Source organism: Athalia rosae, chromosome 2 (assembly GCF_917208135.1).
Source record: "Athalia rosae chromosome 2, iyAthRosa1.1, whole genome shotgun sequence".
NCBI classification, from domain to species: domain Eukaryota; kingdom Metazoa; phylum Arthropoda; class Insecta; order Hymenoptera; family Athaliidae; genus Athalia; species Athalia rosae.
Window position 1 is genome coordinate 20,152,964 of NC_064027.1, and position 22,348 is coordinate 20,175,311.

The 22,348-nt window shown below is 39.3% G+C and overlaps 2 protein-coding genes across 4 annotated transcripts in view; both read left to right on the forward strand.

The window, feature by feature from the left end:
* LOC105689515 (tachykinins) overlaps positions 1 to 22,348 on the forward strand; it is a 39,376-nt gene extending 17,028 nt beyond the window's left edge. Inside the window, exons 2-7 of one of the 3 annotated variants that reach the window (XM_020854205.2) lie at positions 16,474 to 16,672; positions 16,953 to 17,102; positions 17,288 to 17,509; positions 18,093 to 18,372; positions 18,595 to 18,894; positions 20,188 to 22,348. In XM_020854205.2, the coding sequence (XP_020709864.2) occupies positions 16,475 to 16,672; positions 16,953 to 17,102; positions 17,288 to 17,509; positions 18,093 to 18,372; positions 18,595 to 18,894; positions 20,188 to 20,201 (1,164 nt within the window). In that variant the 5' untranslated portion in view covers position 16,474 and the 3' untranslated portion in view covers positions 20,202 to 22,348. Of the gene's footprint in view, positions 1 to 16,473; positions 16,673 to 16,952; positions 17,103 to 17,245; positions 17,510 to 18,092; positions 18,373 to 18,594; positions 18,895 to 20,187 lie in introns of all 3 variants that reach the window. The other 2 variants (XM_012406576.3, XM_012406577.3) reach the window with 2 other exon arrangements.
* LOC105689516 lies at positions 6,853 to 8,533 on the forward strand. Its single transcript, XM_012406578.2, has 3 exons — positions 6,853 to 7,538; positions 7,824 to 8,046; positions 8,121 to 8,533. Exons 1-3 carry the CDS (start codon positions 7,456 to 7,458, stop codon positions 8,448 to 8,450), a joined length of 636 nt encoding a protein of 211 aa, XP_012262001.2. The 5' UTR covers positions 6,853 to 7,455; the 3' UTR covers positions 8,451 to 8,533.

Consider the following 22,348-nt stretch of genomic DNA (forward strand, 5'->3'; position numbering starts at 1 on the left):
GTCCTCCGACAAGCCTCGCGGTTGAAAATTTAATAAATTAAAGAGATAATAAAAGAAAGTCAAATTGAAACGAGATAAAAAAGAACAAAAATTCATACAATACTCGAGTTTCGAAGCTCCAAATTTCAACACCTCGTTGACTCGGCACCCTTGATTTTTTCTTTACTCTTCCTAATCGTCATTATTATTTTTACTGTGGTGAAATTCAAACCAGAGTCTTTCCAAACGGAACAAGTGAAGATTTATGTAACTATGTAACTTAACCGCAAATTACACCCGACAAACTGATTAACCATAGAGCTGATTTGCCGAAAAACATACGGAGAGGATTCGTGGAAACGGTCCAGCGTCCGCGTGTAGGCAACTCACAATGCCAACGAACGCGCGAAAATTTTGCCGGCGTAAAGATCGCCCAATGTTTGGACTTTCTTCTCTCGTCATTAGATTGTGATTATTTTTTAGGATGAAAAAAAATTACCGTTCGATCTGTTTGTATCGAATGGACGAAACGATAGTTGAAAGAAAAAAAAAAAAAAAAGAAACACCGATATTTGTCGCGTGAAATCAAGCGGAGAAATAAAAATGACACGGGGATTGAAAGAACTGCGGGATTCCCCGTAGTGCAATTTCGAGCTCAACTGGTGTACCTTGTTTATGTGTTCCCGCTTTTATCCCGAGGGGATGAAGTTTAGCCACATCGTATTCCGACTGCAATACGCTCAACACGGGGCTTCGGGTTTTAGGAAATGTATGCAGATATTATTGTATGAGAACGCTGCATACCGCGTTAGCTGCGGGGTAAAATCGTTTGCAAAATTTTTTGACGTCGATTGAAGTTTTTCAATACGGTATGAATTTAAAATTATATATAATCAGATCGAATCTCGCCACGCAGTGTTTTCTACGACGAAAATCAAGGTGTATCCGCCGTGTACAGTGTAAAATAGATACGCATACGTGGCAGTTTGACTCGAGGTGTAGTTAGGGAAATTGCTAATTTCTTGAACTAACTAGTCAACTTGCTTGTCAAATTCCATCAATCCCGCGACCGGAGAAATTTCAATATCTTCATGCGAAATTGATTATTCATGAACTGTACCGAAACCATTCCCCCGTACTCCGAGCCGAGCGTGGAAGCAACGAGTGACATTTCTTTTTTCCACTTCCTTCGATCGACGATGATCGTTTTGCATATCTCGCGATTCTATTCCGTCGATGAAATAAATTTATTATTCCGAGTCGCCACCTGTGGAGTTTCGTGACAAGATCCGTGTATATGTACGTATACAATGCGCATAGGTATAAAATGTAAAAGTATAGCCGTATCGGGGAGAAAATTTTCATCACGAATCCTTGCACGAATGAAAATGTTTTGTTGTTTTTTTTCTCAATAGGAACTCGGTATAGCTCCGAAAGGATATAATTCATTAGTTTCCGCGTTCCGGAGAGCATGAGATTTTTTAGTTCCTTCGCTCGAAACACGACGTACTATATCTGCTTCCGTTTCAGCTGTACCTAGACGATTCCGTTATACTCTATTCTCGTCTCCTTTGTGTTATCGGTAGAACGACTGTCCGGTACTTTTTACTTTCTGTTTTTTTTTTTTTCTTTTCTCATTTTCACCTTTGCCTCGTGGACTCCTGTCTTTTCTCGAGCATTGAAAACCGAAGAAGGCTACAAGTAAAAGTCGGTCTTATAAGAATAGTGCTCGGAAAGTAATCAGAATAATGTCTGTAAGAGTGATAAAAAATAAACTACCAGCATCTACCGGCGTTACATAGATATCGTGGCGTACGTACAACATGTAATATACATATATAGGTATACCATGTACGTACGTACGTACATGTATTTCTTTTATGTATACGTGCGATGCGCAAAATGTTTTAGAATCACTTTTCTGAAACCCATTTCATTGAACGATACGCGTGATAATACGATATCTGTACCTACTACATTTCTATCACATGCATTATATACAGTAATACATGTGTTACGTCATGAAAATAGACAAGGTGCCCCATTTCAATTGAACCATTTTGATTACTCGAAAGGACGATGTCGTACGGAAACACTTTTCATACAAAAGTTGTAGGGTTCGAAGGGAGAGAAACTCTTGACGATATCCATTTTTTTTTTTTTTTTCCAAGTGACATTGCAAGGGTTGTATCAAGGTCGACTCGATTCTTTCTAACGGAACGTCATATTTTTTTATATTTCGGAATCGAATAGAAGGGAAAATTTTGCGTCAAAAACATCTGAAATATTAAGATCTCTGGATTTTCCGGATCTTAGGTATTACGCGCCCGCGCGTGTAATAAAAAAATTGATAGCTTTATCGGCACACATCATTTGGCGGCTCTCACATCTGTTTTTTTCCTCTCTGTTTTCTGTTCATTTTTTTACGACCGAATTGTAATGGTTACGCACCCATCATTCGGTGTATATTGAAACTCATCTTTCATCGGGGTACGACGTGAACAACTTCCTATGGAGAATTATTGTGCACAACGTATGTGTATATCATCCCTACTTAATTCCCGTAATATATAAAATTCTCTTTGACTTGATTTTCTTTCTTTTTTTTTATCATTTTCGGTAATGATCTTAATATTTTTTAATTTTTTTTTCTTTTTTTTTTTTGTTTCACTGGGAAGAAGCTAAATATTAGTGTATTGATTCTGGATGGGAATATTTCGTAGAGTGAATATTTTTTTTTTTTATCTCCAAAAAACGATGGAGAAGGAGAGAATTCTTTTTTTATTCAGTTTTCGTGCTTTGGTGGCGTTGAAAAAGCGGCGAATTTATTCCGGTTTGTCGAACTCGATTGAATCCATGTCCGCGAATCGTACCGGCAGTCAACCGTAGTTCGAATGTACACGAGTTCGTGTTTTTCACCGGTGTGTAGATTCGGTTCACCATCATCGTTCGATTCGATGCTCGTTCTTTTTCGGACTGATGATATAAATATTCGATGATACATACCTCTATCCAACAATGATCGCGAACTACATCCTACGTTCTTGCGCAGAACGAAGTCTTATGTTTGGTTCAGTTTCTGGATCTAGTCGGTGGTTTCCGTAATTCTATCGTAATTGCGATTTACTGGTTTTCGCGACTTTGTCGGAACGATCAAAACTAGCGGGAAATTCAGTTCCCGGAATATATCCCAGAGATATATAGTTGCCTACGGGGCATTTATTCGCTGGTACTCATTGTCGGACAACCATTCTCGCCAGGTATACAATGTAGGTACGTACCTTTGGTCCATGTATATAAGGGATTACAATTTGCGGGGAATTAGTTTACGAGTTTACCGCACGGTCTATCCGCTGGCTATATTCTCGACGAATTCTGTCGGAGGACTGCTGACCGCTTAGGTTCAAAAAAGTTTTTCAGACGTACGGGGCCTTTCGTGCGATTGAGATCAAAACCAGCGGTTATGGGATGTTCGCATCAATGTGAAGTGGAAGAATCAATCGATACCTTGTCAGATGTGGAAGGTCGATCAGAATTTTGCCATTGTGCGAACTCGATTATGACAAAAGACATTATTCCGCATGTCCAAAGTAGTTTCCATGAGTGGAGAGTGATCTGAAAATTTTATTGAACGAGATATATTTAATTTGAGAACGTTAGATTCAATCGCATGTTAACGGATTCGATTCATCCGGAATTTCTACAAGAGAATCGAATAATTGTAATATAACCCATTGATTCGAGTTGGGTTTGAATTATTACACATCCAGGTGTACCAGGAGCAGGCGTGCGCCAGTAATTGTAGAAGTTCGCGATTTCAATCCCCGCAAGGATTAACACTCACGGATCGCTGATAATTCAATCGCCCCGATTGCAACGTCCGATAACGCCACTGGATCGAAGCATTGTAGGCGAGAAGATCACGAGATCATTGTCAAAACCGAACAGGGGGTTTAATCTTCGTACACGAAGACCTTCTTTCGTTTCCTCAAACCGGAATTGACGACATGTAGAGCCCACATGAATTTTCTATTTTTTTTTTTTCTCACGAAATATTCACAAAACTCTCCGTTGATCGCGGAGAGTTTGATGCTCGATCTCCGAGCGTTAATTCTTAGAAAAAAAAAAAAAGCCAACAAACAAAAGAACAAATTCGAGGCATACAGAGCGAAAGCTTCGTGCGAGGCATAAATGCCGTGTGGAGTTGCATGTGATGCAACACAGAATAGCTGCTGGTAGTTTAGAAAATGGCGCATATGAGCCGGTGTAAAAAGTGTTGAAAAGTGGGAATGAAGAGGAATGGATCTCCGCGAATCGCATGCACGAAGAGAGATACACGTAGATGTATATAGGTATAGGTATAAGGGTGTTCGAGTACCGTATGCCTGCCTAGATTTTATCCGCGGCTGTCTGAAATCACGGAGCCCGCGGTCACTCGTGTGATCGTTGTAAAGCGTCATCCTAAATCCCCGCCCCCATTTTCAATCCCCACTTCACCTTTCGTTTTCCTCCCCTATTCTACCCCTTTTTCACAACCTACCCACCTGGCTACCTACACGCGACCTTCTCTTAAAGTTGATGACTCGCTCAGTTTTACTTTAAAAATATATATATACTATACACCTGTTCTTCGTCGAGTATGCGTACGTGGTAACTAGATCCACGGCGCAGGACATCGTTTTACGCATTCGCGGGCGCGCAAAAACTGAAGAGAAAAAAAAAAAAAAAAAAAAAACTACAAAGCAACGCGGTCGTATAAGAATCGACGAAAAACTTCGATTTTTTTCTCCATTCTCTCAAAGTTTCAAGTTCAGTGAGTTTTCGAACTCTCGAAAAGCTCCGATGGTTTATTTCTTTCGTACGAACTATACATCGGAAAAAGCTCGCAGTGCGATAATCTTGTAATTTTTTTCACGATTTCCTTCTTACTTTTTACTCCGCTTTTTTGTTGGTTTTCAGTTGGTTTGTTCTAGCCGGTGAAAACAAGAGGAAGAAACAAACAAGCTATAGGTATAGCCGGTTATATCTGGTCTCGTCGGGGGGATGGAAAAAAAAACTTTACCTACTTTTTTCATCTCTCTCTCTCTCTCTCTCTCTCTCGCTCGCTCGCTTTTCACACACTTCTCCACGGTCTATAGAAAGCGTTACACGCTTTTGTGACATATTCCACATTTTCACGCGTTAAAGCGTTGAAAAAGCAACTATGGCTCCTCCCCGAGGTTTGATGTACTCTACCGTAGCCGTGCGGTATACGTGTAGGTGGTATGAGTTGTCATTTTCTATTGTCTATTGAATAGCTTATCTCGCCCGTTTGTTACCGCGCTTGCTGCAGGAATAACGCGACGGTCGACCGCGCGTCGATATGGGAAGCTCGTGTGAGTCCTCTCCGTCCCCAGCTTACAAACGTTACAAACTATATAAAGGAGTATAAAATGAAAAAGAATATCATGTAAAAAAATAACATCGCTTTGTTTCGCGACAACGACTCGGGGTTTCGTAACGAGGAAGACAATTTGGAAGGTCAAGAGAAAACTCTTTATTATTCATCGTGTAATTGACGGTGCGGGGGACGGGGGAGAAGAAAAAAATTAAACTGTTATATACTCGCCTGTATAAATGTTATACCGTACGTTTCTTTATTCGGTTCGTATAATCGGCAGGTAGGACGACCATATTATTTCTACGTTCAATCCGACTTATGCGTGCGATTTGATTTATCGTTGTTAATCACAACTTTGCGGACGCATCAACCGAAAGTATTAGACGCCGAAATTATTTTTTTACATCGATAATAGATCATCGGATCGATGTCCATATTGATGCAGAATTTATGGCCTTAAATAAATATCATTACATAAAAGCTAAGCGAGGGAAAAAAGAAACGTATACTAAACAACCCTTGTACGGTCGATAAATTATAAGTCTGCATATCGATGGGAATATTTTCGCATGTACCTATATATATACATATATAGAAATTTCGGTCTTTAGAATTTTTTTCTCAGCTCCACAGACCAGACTCTCTGCGAGAGCCTAATTTCTTAATAATTCTCGCGATTTATGATTTTTCCCCCCTCCCCCAATATATTTGTTTGTTTTTATTTGTAGTGAGGATAATAATTGTTCGAATAGCGTTGGGAAATTCTTCCAGCTCACCGCGCCGGTTTCCGGATTAAACTCGAATGTTTGCCCAAGGAGATGGCAACCTATAATATATGTATACAGGTTGTGGAAGTTCCAAAGGTTGAACCATACGTATACTCGTAGTGGTACATATGCCAATGCGTCTATGGTATCCGTAGAATTTGATTTCAGTCAAGATTCCAATTGCTATTCCACTTCGGTACTTCTAACTTGATCTCCTGTTTGATTTCCTTCCCTCGAACCTCTCATTGTCAATACACCACATACTCCAGCGTGTTGTTCGCTACCGACTATGGCTTGGTGTAAATCTTCTTTACTTCCAAGCACACCGAGAATAGCGAAGGAAAAAACGGACGGGAAATTTTCGAAAGGAAAAGGATATGAGGGCTTCTTGAGAAACTCTCATACGACGACCGTAAACCTTAATAACACATAATAAAAAAATACCGATGATTTATTAGCGCGTCGTCGTGAGAATCGCAAAACTCGACTGAAGGAGATACATGAGAGCAAATAAAAAGAAAGACAAACGAGAAAAAAACTTGTAGCTACTCCTGTTTTTTCGTTTTTGTTAACTTTTCTACTTTCAACAACTTTATTATACCAGATGAGAGTAAGCAGAGCATTTATTACACTTACAGTAACGAGAATTTAAACCAGATATAAAGTCGGTTGGTTTGCCTTTTTTTTTTTTTTTTTTATCATGTCCTGGCGAGTACGGATTTTTCGCACATGATAGTTGTTATTTATAATTTTTTATTCAAATGAGAAAAAAATATTTACCTTTTCAGTGGTCATGAAGCAAAAACGTGAAACTCGTAGTAGCGGGTATTTTATTTTCACATCTGGCGTGAGGCTGTGAACGAGAGCGGAAAGGCTACAGTTGTAACCGTATAGGTACGGAATTGAATCGGGAAACAGGTGGGAAGCAAGCGAAGTCTGGTGGGCGCTGACACAACCCCATTCATTAACCAGAGGAACATGAACGTGAACTATATATTAATAAGGCGAACAACTCGGTTATCATCCTTTACCTTTGTACCGTCGTGTAGCTATCCCCCGATAATCGCGTGACGAGGGATATATTTCCCGGCAATTCTGATCCTTCGGGATCCTTTTCAATCATCTTATGTATAATCAATGATCTTCACCCTTGTCCACATCCTACCGGACCAACAACTACGAATACCTACGTATCTACATATACACGTCCGTGACATTTTTATCGACCTCATTTGTTAGTTTTATATTTTGACGAAAAAAATTCTAACCCAAATACGTTTTTAACGGTAAATTTACAGTGCGACAAAAATAGGGTAAACAAAATTCATTATGGTTGGGATGGTTGAAAAAAAATTCCCTGATAATATTCGTCCGATTTCACAGTGTGATTCGTTGAACAGTTTGGAACGGAGGTACGATTTTTGTAAGAGTATAAAAAATTTTTTGTGGTGAATTTTGGGAATCACTCCACTTCGTTCGATCTCGTAAATTCTAATTTTCTCTGACAGGCTGAGAAATGGCGGAGAAATCAATGTTGAACCAACGTTGCCGAGCTTCGTTCGGTTTTCACACTAAAATTCGGGAAACTAATTTAGTGCTTATTTGCCATCGCTTTACCGGCTGACGAGAGGAATTGGATCGCTTGAATTTTCTTACCGTTTACCTCCAACCCTTAACCTTGAATAAATTTTCGACAGATCAAATACCTTGAGGAATTGGAAATGCGAAACTAACAGCTGCTGGTCGGAACGTTACAATCAGATTGACAGCGGTTATTTCACACCGAGAAAAAAGATTCATGCGAAAAACCAGAGAATTAGGTCCTTGAGTTTGTCTAGCAGACATCGAAATAACGAAAACCACCATCTTCGGCCGGATCTTTATACTAAGGGTGCTAAAAAAAATGAAGAAACACCTTCGGTACACTTCAAGGAGTTGATGAATATGAAAAAGAAAAACTTTCTCTTGTCATAGACATTGATTTTCCTTCAAAGGATTTTGCGGTTACCGAGGACAGGAAGGATATCTTCGATGGTCTGAGGAATTCCACGGTAGCCAAACTTCTGTCTTTCGTGGTGATCGCGATTGTATTGGCATCGTGGCTCGGAAAAATGTACTCTGAAAAAACCAGCCAGAGCGTAGACCCTTCAGCTATTTGTTGGACTCCAATTTCTTACTATCAATTCCGATCGGGACAAGAACGGTTCTCGATTTGGAGCGGATTGAATACCCGTGACCCAAAATTGGGACGCACCTCTTTCCTGAAACGACGAAGGATCAAACGAAACACAAACGATCCGAGAGCCTGGAGAAATGGGAGATAAAATTCTAATAAAAAAAAAAAATGCACAAAAAAAGTCTCGATGATTCATTGACGATGATTAGATCATTTTTTTAGGTATTCAGAACGTCGGAATTCGATACAGTTTTTTAATTTTCGTCATCCCATTCCAGACAAGGATAATTTTCAAGGAGGAAAAGTAACGCGGCTGCAAAGCTAGGAAACGTATAGTTATTCCAACCAACCAGCCTGACCACTTCTTTTCTCATAATTCTCATGAGCGTCGAATAAAATTCCTGCTGATAAAAAAAATCGTAATCGATCTGCACGGATCGATTTATCTTGCGGAATTGTAAGCGACAGCTGTCAACACATTGTCAAAGTTTTTATCGGCGTTATCGCAATATCTGGAATAAAAATCAATCAGTATCGTACTCAGGAGTAATTATTTCCCTGGGACAAAGAGAACAATTTTAGCGATTTTCGATATCGTTGAAAGCACCGTTGCGGTTGGGGAATATTTTTCTGTTAAGGTTACGTATGCCTTGTGGTATTATCCCTGAGGAATATCGGCTTCGAGAATCAGGATGACGATACCCAGGCGTTTTTGTGACACGGAAGAATCCGAAGAAAATACTACCTGGAATTTCGTGTCACCCAGGCATCGCTCCGTCCCCGAATATCCCTGCGAAAGTATTCGAAGTTGTTCGGAGGACTGTGGAGCTTGCTGCGACCCACGAAGAAGCTGCACGACTCGGTTTCAAGTTCCGAAAAATCCCGGTGAAAGAAGAGTATCGAAAAGTTCGGTACGTCGATCTTCGGCAATTTTGAAAAGACGGGAAACCACCGACTCCGAAATTCCCGCGGGATCGGCGTCCCCGTTTCAAAGTCCCGCAAGATTCTCCTCCGGGAGTTACGGGAAGGATGTCGGCTACTGCAGAATTTTTCCCAGATCAACGAAAATTCCATGCGGTACACGTTGTCGTCGGTCTGCCGACGAATTCAGATGCTGCAATCGCTGTCGTTCAGAGATCGATCTCCGGTATGAAAATTGCGGCTGTCGTAATACGAACGAAAAGGAATGTTGCTGCTTCTGCGCCTCCGTTAGACCGAAATGTCGGAAAACTGGGTCTGTACCCAGTTCCGGGAAGTCGAGGAAACGAAATCGTCTCGTCAAAACCGAAAGGACGTCCACCGTAGCTGAAGAATCCGTTGACTACAACGTCCCGATATCATTTTCGAAACCCTGCGAAACCGAAACGGGTAGTGCAAGCAGAACTTTACTCCCCAACTCGTCTCACGTCACCGTTCGGATCCACTCCGAGGACTCCGTGGAATCTTACTCGCGGGGCTGCACGGACGGCCTCGAAGACGCCGGTCCTGGGTCATTGAAAAGCCGCTGCGGGTGCGGGAAAATGTCTTCGAAGAGTGGCCGGAAATCGCGGGGGGATGAAAAAGAGGGATGCGGAAATCGAGTCCGAAGGTCGGTCGATTTTGACACGAGCGACGAAGAGTCCTTGCGGAGGTTCGCAAAGATTTTGAGCGACACGGAAAAAAGCGGGAGATTTCGATGTCCCGCGAATCGACGGACGAGATTCGGACGACAGCAGCAAAAACGCCCCCGAACTGTTTGCCGGAATTCGTGCCGTAACGATAAATCTGAAATCGTACTGTCAGCTGCGGATTATAGAAAATTTTTGGAAAATTGCGAAAGGATCAAAAGGTCCATTAGAAATATGATGGAGAGCGAAGCTTTCGAAACTTCTGCGTTGAGCGGATCGCCCCGTATATCTTCGCGCGTGTTATCCTCGCGTTGCGAAACTCCCTGCGGGATAACGCTACCAGATTTGCGTCCTGATTTTCCTCCGATCGTTCACTGGTCTCAATACGAAGACGGGATGCGTAATATGACCGAAGAGTACCGTACGCTAGAATCATGCGTGGATTTCGTCGAAAGGGAAGCCGAAACACCTGCTCCCAGTTGTTGTACGGAGAAAAGCGTGACCAGGACGTATCCCTCGGGAACGGAATTTACTTTCAAGGTGAAACGTGTCCCGGAAAATAAAGAGCAGTTTCTCGGCGAAGATTTAGGGTGTTGTGAGAATGTTAAAAACGAAGAATTTCGTGAGCCCGAAACAAGGCCGAGCTGTGCTTGTGAAAATCTCGATTCGATGTGTCCGGTAAAAAGGGGCAGGGGGGTGAAAAACGTCGGGGAAAGTTGCGCCGCCATGAAAGCCAGAGAAGCTGATTTGGTGAAAACTCTTGAGAATTTTTGCGCGAAATTGAAATCCATGAAATCCGAATTCGACAAAAGTCCTCCCGTTTCGGTCCGCCCAAGAAAGGGACGATGTCCGACCTGCAGGAGAGCAAACGACAGAGAAAAAGAAAGTAACGGAGTAAAAGCTAAAAAGCTTCTAATTTTTCCTCCGGAGGGAGAAAAAGGCCCCCCGTTAACTCTGTATAAAAATGCATCCAGTATAAACTGCAGGGTGAAAGGAGATAAAAAAACTGGCTTTCGGTACAACGTGACCTACGTTCAGACCTTCGTTAGCTCAACGTGGAAACCCGATCGGGAATACGAAGGAAAATGTCCACCGTGCGTCGATTCCGGTTGAAAACTCACGGCTGGATATCGGAATGTGGAAACTATCTCGATTCGAGTTGTTCTGGAAAACCAACCTCAAGGGTCTCTTGTTTTCCATTTTTTTTTTTTTTTCATTTTTGGATCTATTTTTCGGTCGACGAAGCGACGCTTTGTATTTACGTCTTCGTATATTTTATTCACACATTTGTTACTGAGTTTTATTCGATAGTTTTTTTTTAGTCCTATATTTTTCTATCCATATGGTTCTATTATTGTGTTGCTACGATGAAATACAACTTTGAATGGTTTACAACTTTCTCTTGAGATTGAACACGTGCTTAACTTTCAAACGATCGGACATTTCAAGCGCGACCTTAGTGGGTTGTTAAAATAGGGGAACGTCGACAGACAATATGTGAATCGTTTCCATACAGATCGGTATTCGAGTGGAACATGTGAAAATATTTAGCTGTCGCTTCTCCAGTCTAACATCAATTTATTTTATAAAACTTTCTCATCGAAGGATATTCGTAAAATAAAAGCGAAGTTCCCACCTCAAGTGTGCTGCTTTTTCTCATTTCCCTTCGAGGGTAATTTTTTAAGATTTAACGATCGGATGAATTACTGCAACCTTGTTCACGTGTAAAAGGAAAGTGATGAGCATTCATTGAAAAAATGCGAGCCATCGATATCGCAATTGTTACGATCCTGATCTACCGTGCTTACGAAATCTCACGGTGATAATTGGCAGTTGCGGGTAAAAAATCTGTTGAATGTTCGAAATTCGTTCTGGCAAGATCGACGAGTTTACGAGCATTACGTGGGGTGGTTGAGAAAAAAAAGTTTCTTGATCGCTTACAGAGTCTAATGAACTTTGCGACTAATTGGCCGGCAAGCCGTAAGGCGTTCGTTAGAGTGACGAGTTTTTCTATAAGGAGGATTGTAATAATTCTTAAAAGTGAAAAGACATTTCCACTCGATGCTAAATAAATAAATCAAATTAACTTTAATACTTAATAGGAGATCGATGAAACTCATCAGCGATAAAATTTAAACATTCATCCAAAGTTCTCTCTCTCTCTATCTCTCTCTCTCTCTCTCTCTACCTCGGGTGATACAATTAATCACCTCGTTTATATCAAAGGCTGAATACCAGATGGAGGGGAGCGAAACTTCTTCGGTTATGGAACGATCTGGTGCAACAACGACGTATCCCTCAAACAGTAAACGGAATCGAAAACACTCAAAGATGAAGTACGTTCAAGCGGAAAAGGCCTTCCGCAGATGGCTACTAATTATTTAAAAATGTTCAAATCAAACAGAGACATTGCCAGAACAGTTAACAAAATGACAAACATTAACAATCTTCCAGTTCGAACCAAATGTTTAGTTTGCAAATATGATTGTCCTCACAACTTAATTTCAGATCGAACATGCACAATAAATTCAATCACTTGGAGTACTAACATTAATTTTTCTTCTACTTCACTTTTACTTTCCAAAAGTTTAAAGTATACTCGATCCGTAGGTTGCGTAACTCCGATTCTCAACTTTCGATCAATAAAGCAATCAAATCTACGCGTATACAAACGTGTATGTACATACGTATGTACGTTGAGAGTTGCATGCATTTTCGCACTATATAACATTGAGACGAGGTCGTCGTCGGGTGTTTAGTAACTTCGGTCTAGAGGTGGAAAGTGAGGTAAAGGTGGTTGAGGGTAAGCTCGAGTTTAGAGCTTACCGCAGAAGGTAATCAGGTAATAGTCAGATTGCTTCGCAAATTGGCAACTCTGAGTTGCATGCAAATACAGCTTGAGGAAACCCGTCCATAGCGCCGGTAAATGGAAACGCTTAATGATTGCGCTTAGGCCAAGATTCAACAATTATCAGGGTAATTAAACATTACGGTTTTCTCTCCCTTCCCCCCCCCCTCCCCCCTCCCCCTCCTCCTCTCTCTTTCCCGTCACTCCTCGTTACATTACGTCAAGAAATTTAAACTCACCTTTAAAGCAAACTTTATAACGGTTGCATTCCAAATTCGCGACCATCACCAGCCGTTTAGAAAACACAATCGATCGATGATACCAATTAACCCTACCAAGATTTCCTCACTCCACGAACGAGTTGCACTCAATTTTTCCATTGACTTTTATAATTTCAAACGAGCTGTAAACGATCCTCAAAAAATAGCGTGTATAAATATCACGATAAGATCTTCCCTCCGGAGAACACGTTGTGCGAAACATAAGAGCCCTCCGGGTAGAGGTAGCGACAGAAGAAAAAAAAAATAAATAAAATGATTTCTTTTTTTGTTTTCGCTCAAGTTCGAGATCTCTATCCTTCAACCCCGCTACCGTTGCCAACGTTTACAACCCCTTACACGAGGTTTTTGAATTTCTTTTGTTTCAACGTTTTACGTTCCACGCGACAAGCCTTTCGTCTATTAACCGCTGCTTGTATAGGTCGGTTACGTACCTACTCGAGGAAGCCACTTTGCCCATCGAAAGATGAGGAGGTAAAAAGCTGCCATTCGTACGGAGTAAAATTCATAAGAGAATGTGTGCAGAGGGTCGAACAAAAAAAAAATAACACTTTTTCTCGTTTGCTTCACATACAAGGGGTGTAAAATTAAAATCTCCTCGATTATCACTAAAATTATAAATTCCTTTCATAATATTGTGATAGGTTCCGATGCGAAGTTCGTTAAGGGTTAGCTTACGTATTTACGGTTTACTTTTGCTAAACAAACGGGCTGTCGAGGTGGTATGAATAAATGAATATAAAACACATAGATCGTATACTTATATTACATGTGTTTGATAATATACATATATATGTATGTATATATGTATATGTAGAGCGGGAATACCCGATTGTAACGAACAGCGATTCAGCATAACTCACTCGTTGCTTCACTTTACAGTACTTTTATTCGCATAAATCACGAGTGATTCTCTTCTTGTTTTTGCAAAGCAGAAAGAATTACCCTAAATGCCGGCCGTGGGCAAATTGTACGTAATGCGTGTACACGTACAACTAATGAATACGAGTTGCTAATATGCCGTTAATAGCGTAGCGTATTAATATTAAACCATCTACTACATGTATACACGTATATTTATGGGATTCGCGAAAGTACGACGGAAGTATAATTTATAATACACAGATTATGCAGTAATCAGGAAAGGAAAAGAGAAAAGAGGCGAACAGATGTATATATGGAGTCGATAAAAGCTCTTAGTGAGATAAAAAGCAACAATAATTTATGAAAGCTTCCTTTCGTCCACGGTAAATTGCGAAAGCTCACAAAGTGATGATAAAACAGATGATATATATATATAGGATTTTGATTCGACGAGTACCGCGGTATTTTTTCCTCTCTTTTTTCACTCTCTTATTTCTTATCAATCCGTAAACGAAAGCGCGACGATAAAGTCAATCGATGGATCGCCCCCATATTTATAGAAAAATTTGAATCACCCTACCATTCCGGTTGAACGTTAACGTCGAGATTAAATTTTCGCAAGCTCAAACGGACAAACGAAGAACGAGTGTTTCGGATTTACGGATCTTATATGTATACGTACGTGTATTAATACCGCATAAGATTGCGTGCCAAGTTCTTCTAATAACATATTTTCTCTACCCGATCGCGTGTCGGTTTTTCAAGCACACACACACACACAACCGTATAAGGATTTTTACTTCCCGTTAAAAGTAGCAGCGCCTTAAATTCCGCACAAAGCCCCGCCGGTTATTTTTCACCCCCGCGCGCACCCGGTTGAATGTGCTTGAAAAGAGAAAAGAAAATTATGATAACAATAACAGCAACACTGTCAATGATAATCGCAATCGCAACAATAACCTTGTTCGGTGATCAGTTTTCGGGTTAGATTTTTTCTTGCTAGACTTGTGTGAACTTTTCTCATCAACATTTGGGATCAAAAATACAAAACAAATTTAGGATTTGGGAAATTGGGGAAGTTTGATTATATCGATTAGCATTATAACTGACTCGAATTTCAGTTCGGTACACTGACAGGTGAGTGGAAAGTTACTTTTCGGAGCTTAATGACAACACGTTGCACCTACCGGACGAGAGAGAAGCCGAAGAGAATAAGACGACACGGTGAAGTTACGCGGGGTCGAATTCAAAGTCGAAGACCGGATCAAGCCCCGAAGGGTTGAACTCTGAAAACCACCTGCCGCTAGGAATAACTAAAACGTGCTCACACGCAACGAGTGGGAAGCTTGGAGAGTTTCGATTGGGTACAAAAAGTAGACAAGCCGAGAGACTGACTTCGTCCACATCGGATGACGAAATTTCCCCTCCGTCCTTCTCGCGCGTAGCGATGTATAAAGACTTTGTCGGACGACGTGCGTCCAGGAAATAAAACACCGTCAACTCTACCTAACTAGCTTCTCTAATTGGGAGATTAAGAGGAGAGAATTAGGAAGGTTGACAGGTGAAATATTATTAGCGGTAAATTAGATCCCCTACGCCCCCTCCCCTTCCCCGCCGATATAGGTATTCGAATAACCCCCGTACGTGTATAAAATGCACCTCGACATAGACGAAGAGAAAGGTATATTGATTCGGTTTTAAATAGCCTTTTAGGGGGAAGGGGGGGGAAGGAGTACATGAGAAGAGAGAAATTTATCTGGTGATCAGTGACGTGGTTCATTGGATGCTTCGAGTTTATCAAAGCTTTCCGTATTACGTACAATATAAAAGGGGGATGGAGAACGAGGCGAGGGAGGAGGAGGGGTGGAGGTAGAATAAAGTGCAACTTCAGAGTCTGGAAAAAGCTTAGCGTCGAATAAAGAGGAGCAGAATTCACCTATTCCTGAAGAGAATAAGAATAAGAAGAAGAATAAGAAGAAGAAGAAAAGGTAAAGGAGAAGTTGAACGTACACCCGTGTCATGATCAGTGTAGTCTTCGTGGTATAGTATAATAGTCCATAAGAAAAACAGGGTAAAACACTCACAGAACTAACCGCCTTAGGGACAAACATCCCTTACAACGTACACGAACAAAATGAGAAAACGAAACGAAATGAAAAAAAACAAAAAAAAAAAAAAAAAAAAAAAACACAACCCAAACAAAGAAGGAGGTAAAAAGAAGAGAGAGAGAAAGGAAAAACTGAATAGAAAAAGAGTGAAAGAGATCGGATTATTTCGCGTTAGGAAGAACAAACCGTGTAGAATCGCCGAAATTAACTGGGAATGGACTCTACTTGAGAAACGGTTTGAAGGGCTATTTTTGCACCCTATGTAAGAGATGTGTCAAGAACACGACCCTTCGGCGGTGTTCACCCTACATATTCGAGGATGTCTGAACACATATTTATTCCTCTGGCGTATTTGATTTATAAAAATGACGGAATTATCAGAAGCGAAACAACGTGATTTCGTACGGTGCGGCGAAATGTGCCCTGACAAAATATACGCTATTAGTGACGCTCTTTTTTGTTTCAGAATGTTTTTTCGTTCCGTCCTCATACTCGGTGTAGTATTTACATCCGCACTTGGAGAAAAATCGCCTAACGGCGATGCTGTGCCGGTCAAACGAGCCCCCATGGGATTTCAGGGTATGCGAGGAAAGAAGGACCTTCTGACCTCAGCAGCGTCGGAAAACCACGATGATTATTCCAAACGAGCGCCAATGGGATTTCAGGTACGACATATAGATACGCGTGAACTATAAGTTATCTCGATACATTTCATTGCCTTAGTTGTATTTGTGTTGTTACGTTCATATGGAAAAAAAAAAAAATGAATTCCGAACCCCCCGGGGGGATGAGGGGTAAAAAGTGATACTATCGTCATGCCTCCGGACATTGATGAAATTTTTAGCCGCGAGGATAACGATATGAAACGTGCATCTGGTACGGGATTTCAGGAAATGAGGGGGGAAAAAGGACTTCCTCAAATCTAATATCGATGATAATTTTCAGCTCGACAACTTTATTCAAGAGGACTACGATAAGAGGGCGAGAATGGGATTCCAGGGTATGCGTGGAAAGAAGGCAATCAGTGACGATGAACTTTACAAAAGGGCCCCAATGGGATTTCAAGGAATGAGGGGAAAAAAATCCATGGAAGAGGTGTTTATACGTATTATATCGTCTCGCTGTAAAAAAAAAAAAAAAAAAAAAAAAACAAAACTACAAAATAGAAGAAAAAATAATTTGCGAATCTATAGAAAAAAAAAAAAAAACCAACCGTTGAATTTATCTCAATGCAACAGGTCATGGAGGAGATTGAAAAACGCGCGCCGATGGGATTTCAGGGAATGAGAGGGAAAAAAACTTACCTATCTTCTCTGGAATACCCCGACGATTATGAGAAACGGGCTATGATGATGGGCTTCCAGGGCATGCGGGGTAAAAAGGACGAAGTTGATTCAGACTGGGACAAACGTGCTCCCATGGGATTCCAAGGTATGCGTGGTAAGAAGAGCCTTCAGGACGAAATCGAGGAACTAGAAAAACGTGCCGTCATGGGGTTTCAGGTGGGTCCATGTTTTTAACCACTTCAAACAGATTTCCCCTGTCACAGAAAATTCGAGAAAAATATCTCACCTTGTACCGCCGCGAAACCGCGATGTTGAAGAAAAAAAATAAACCACTAAAAAACGAAACGACGAGAAACATGTATCACAGGTACATACGTGGCACAGGTATATGAAAAAGTCCCGTAGGAAATAAATTGCCCAGGGTTTTCCGACAAATATTTAATTCTGTCGGGGAATTCGATTTCATTGATTCGTTGACCGATTTTCTAACTACGTGACAAAACACGGAGATGTAAGGCCTTCATAATTTAGTAAGTGACCTTTTCAAAGGTAAACCGAACGAACTTCCGGAGATCTTTTGCGGAGATTTCCTCGACGTTGGAAACTAAATTTCGATTGGTTTTGAACGATTTCAATTGAATACAACTACACGGTTGAATTATCAACATCTGATGGTCAATTATCTCTCGCTACTTCTGACTCCCCCACCGATGTAGATGAAAAAATAGAGAATTCCTCGAGTTGGAACTTACACGTTTTCTTTTATTCAAACCTTTGTTTCGTTTTTCCTTATTTTCAGGGGATGAGAGGAAAAAAGGACAGTAGCGGTGGTGGCGGCGGTTTGAGTAGCCTAGAAAATTTTCTTGAAGAATACGAGAAGCGGGCTCCGATGGGATTCCATGGAATGCGGGGTAAAAAAGCGGCCGAAGAGTACGACTGGGATAAAAGAGCCCCTATGGGGTTCCAAGGAATGCGGGGAAAGAAGGACCTACATATATTGCAAGATGAAGATACTTCAGACACTTCTGCTTACGGAGTTAACACCGACTTTGATAAAAGAGCGCCTATGGGGTTCCAAGGTTAGATTAAAAGAACCACTCACTCGATCGGACGTATTTTTTTCATCCGCAAATAACAGAAAAGCTCATCAATCATCCATTTATAATCTGTGTAAAGAAAAATGATTTTTTCGTCAACACTTGTAGCTACATTATTCGTAATTTTGGAAAGTTTTCCCGTATCGAACCGTAATCGATCGCCAGAAGTAAATAAATTTTTCCACATTTACTTTTTTTTAACAGGAATGCGGGGTAAGAAAGATGACGATCGCGTTATAATACCAAAGGATTATATTGTCGGACAACAATTTGAAAAACGATCACCAGCTTTCGGTTTCTTTGGTACACGTGGGAAAAAAAATCCTAGATGGGAAATAAGAGGTAAATTCGTTGGTGTTAGAGGGAAAAAATGGTTACCGGAAACATTGCATCGTCCCGTTGATAATAACGATCATCAGGACCTAAACGGAAGTGATGAGTTAATCAACGAAATCGAAAGGATCGATAATAAATCGCAAATATCGCCCACGCTAGGTAACTTAGGTGAGTCGGAAATTACATGTATTTACGTAATCTTTTGTTATTTCCTTCATCTTATTCTTCCCCCGAGTTCCGTCAATTGAAATGTAAAAATAAAAGAATATACGTGCAAAGAAAGAGATCGAGAAGAATTTTCCAAATTCCTCCTTTTGAAGAGAATTTACGCAAAAAATTACACGAATTATTTTGTTTTGCACCGGATGACGAACTCCTCTCGCATTTAGCTCGACTTTCGTATCGCACGATGAAATATATTATTCATGCACACCTATACGTCGCGTGGTTACGGTTTCCCGAGGGGAATAAAAAGCAATGTGCATCAGGAACGCGTGCTCAAGTGCAAATATAACATTATATCTATCTCTCAAGGAATTGCGGCTAACCAAATACCCGCGATATTTAACACTCCTCTGCTATACCTATGTACATATACGTCGCATAAGCCGCAACTCCCGCAAGAAAACTGCGTGGTCGCAAAATTTGAACGATATCGGAAATGAATAAGAAATCTGTGGATTTTTGTTATTGAAACAACAAAAACCTAAAACTTTTCACAACTATGAGGGTTTTATTTCTTTATATCGCCCCCGATTGTATTGGACGTGATTTTTCTTTTAATCATTCTGAATTTCGCTTCATAATTTCATACGTATAATTTGAGGACATATCAAAAGAGCATTCTTCAAATTTAAACAGAAAGTTAACTCCACTTTTTTCACCGACAACTCTTTGACTGGAAATAAAAAATTTCGACCTCAGTAGGGGGCGACAGTGGTTGTTGGCAACCTCGATATGTGTTAAACTTTTTTTCGCTTCTGGTATCAAATCATTTCAAACTTACACCATAAATTTCTCTCTCCCTCTCTCTCTATATAAAATACTGTACCGTGTGGTTACATGTGTATCGAATTTTTTATACTTTAACTTCTTTGTTCTACAAAACTGCTATAGTTAGGATTATATGTATACTATGAAGAGTTTTTAAAATTGAAAGATTTATGATCAACCATTACTTTCTCCTTCTTTCTACTTCGTTTCTTTGCTCGAACAACCCTCCACATTTCGCTGTGCAACGGAAAGCGTTTCGTACGAATAATTTCAATTGGAAAATAAAATGAAATTAAAAAAAAATATTTATACATATAATCAAACGGACAACTCTGATCGTTACTTTTCTCTACACATTCACCATTATTAATCTATTCCAATTTATCAATGATAACGAATAATTGTTATCATTATTGATGTTAACACAGTGATAATACCACCATTTTCTTCTGTTTCCTAATGTTTCAGATATCCTGCAGTAGTTTTCTCATAGACCGTTAGTATTCAACTTTCCCCTCTGCATCCGAACTAAGAAAAAAGTAACGAGGGATAAGGGAAAAAGAGAAGAGATCATTTGAAAACGGTAGCCAACTTATTTTTTTATTACTAATATTATTAACGTTATTATTATTATTATTATTATTATTATTATTATTGTCATTACTTTATTGACCAATATGCTGAAGTATGATGATATATACGCATTCCTACATATATATAGTGTGCATTTAAAGGCATATATGTAACTGTGTGTCTATGTATAATGAAAAAGCCTACGTCAGTATTAATATTACTGTGAACCCGAATAATAAAAGAAAAAAAGAAAGGAAAAAGAATTATATAGATCTCTATAAATATGTACAATAAATATATATCTTTGAAGAGAAAAATAGAAGAAAATATTACGTTGCGTAGATACGATGAACACATTATTTGTATGAAAAAACCAAAAAAAAAAAAATTCTCAAAGGAAGGACACGAAAGAATTGTATTGCGGACGATGGTGATAATTTATCATTTTGTACCACGAGTACGATGATTAACTGATGATTAATTAATTGATGATTAATTTGCACACGTTTGTATTGAAAATTAGGTTGATTTTCGAGTCTAAATCTGAATCTATTAGAATGAAAAATAAATAAAGAGAAAGACTACCACCTTTGACCTTCGTACATTACCTATATACAGTACATATCCTATATGTATACGTGAAGAATTATTTTATTACTGTTATTATTAGGATTATTAAATTACCGATGAAGAGACGTGCCATACTATGAACGATATTAGGTAAAGGATGAAAAATTGAAATTGAATAATTTGTCAGAAGAATTTTGCAATATCATTTTCCAACAGAATTGGAGACGATCGATTTTTTTCTCGTTCAACTTAACGTTGTACGGTCAAGATAATTATACCCTGTTAAACTTTTGAGTTTTTGAGTTACTCAATTTTTTATGCATACCTGTTGTGAACGTTCACTTGTAACAGTATCGTAAAACTTAGCCCCAGGCTGGAAGAGGAACAATATTTATTATCATTATAATTTATTTGATCTAAAAAATCCATCTCTAAATAAATCGTCCTTGTAATCCTAAATCCTAAATATCTTCGACAAAACTATTTAAGCTACTCATTGGGTACCTTGTAACTAATTATTATTGTTAATGTTACAATTATTGTTATTATCATAGGTATTAAAGACATATATATGTGTGCTATGAAGAATATCTATCGTACATCTATATTATAACTGAAAAATTTCCTATTATATATGAAAAGAAATTAGATAATCTTCTTCAGAGATCGCAGCTGCACCAATCTAATCGCACTAAATTTAAATGATTCTTCTACTAATCTTCACTCTTTCTCTATACATATTGCGATTTCTATGAACTTCTATCTTTAATAAACTCATTGTAATTTTGTCGATGTAACAATCGTTGTGGAATAGCTGTTGTTAAATTACTGTTGTAGTAAATATCAATTATTGTAAATTATGTAAAATAATTACAGTTATTTCAGTAGGAATTGTCTTCTCTCGGTAGATAAAAATATCTACCACTTCGATGCGCAAACTTATTGCAGAATTCTATCTGCTTCCTTAATTTCGTCTCTTCGTTCTAACGACACGAAACTAGACGTTTCAGTTCTGATTGTTAGGGTATGCGATGAAAGAATAAATTAGCAAGAGATTTTTAGGAATTACCAGAACGTATGAGGCTTGCTTCCTCTTTTAAATGAGAGGGGATACGTAACGGTAATTCAGATATAATATTTTTTTTTCTTTTTTTTTTCTGTTAAAACATGAATTAACTATAAATATCTTTTAAGATCGAATCGTATCATGGTATGGCACTGCAGAGTGATGAATAAATTACTGCATATTGTTCGAACCGAATGATTATTTATTGATAAAAAAATTATCGAACGATCTATTGAAAAAAAAAAACCAAAGTACACAAAATTATTATAATTACTTTGACGCATGCATTGTATATATGTATATGGATATATACGTGATAATAATTACGGTAAAGTAACGAAGGTAAATAATAATTTCATCATTGTTTGCAAATATATGAAACATTAATACATGAAGAAGAAGAGAAGAAGAATAAAGTAA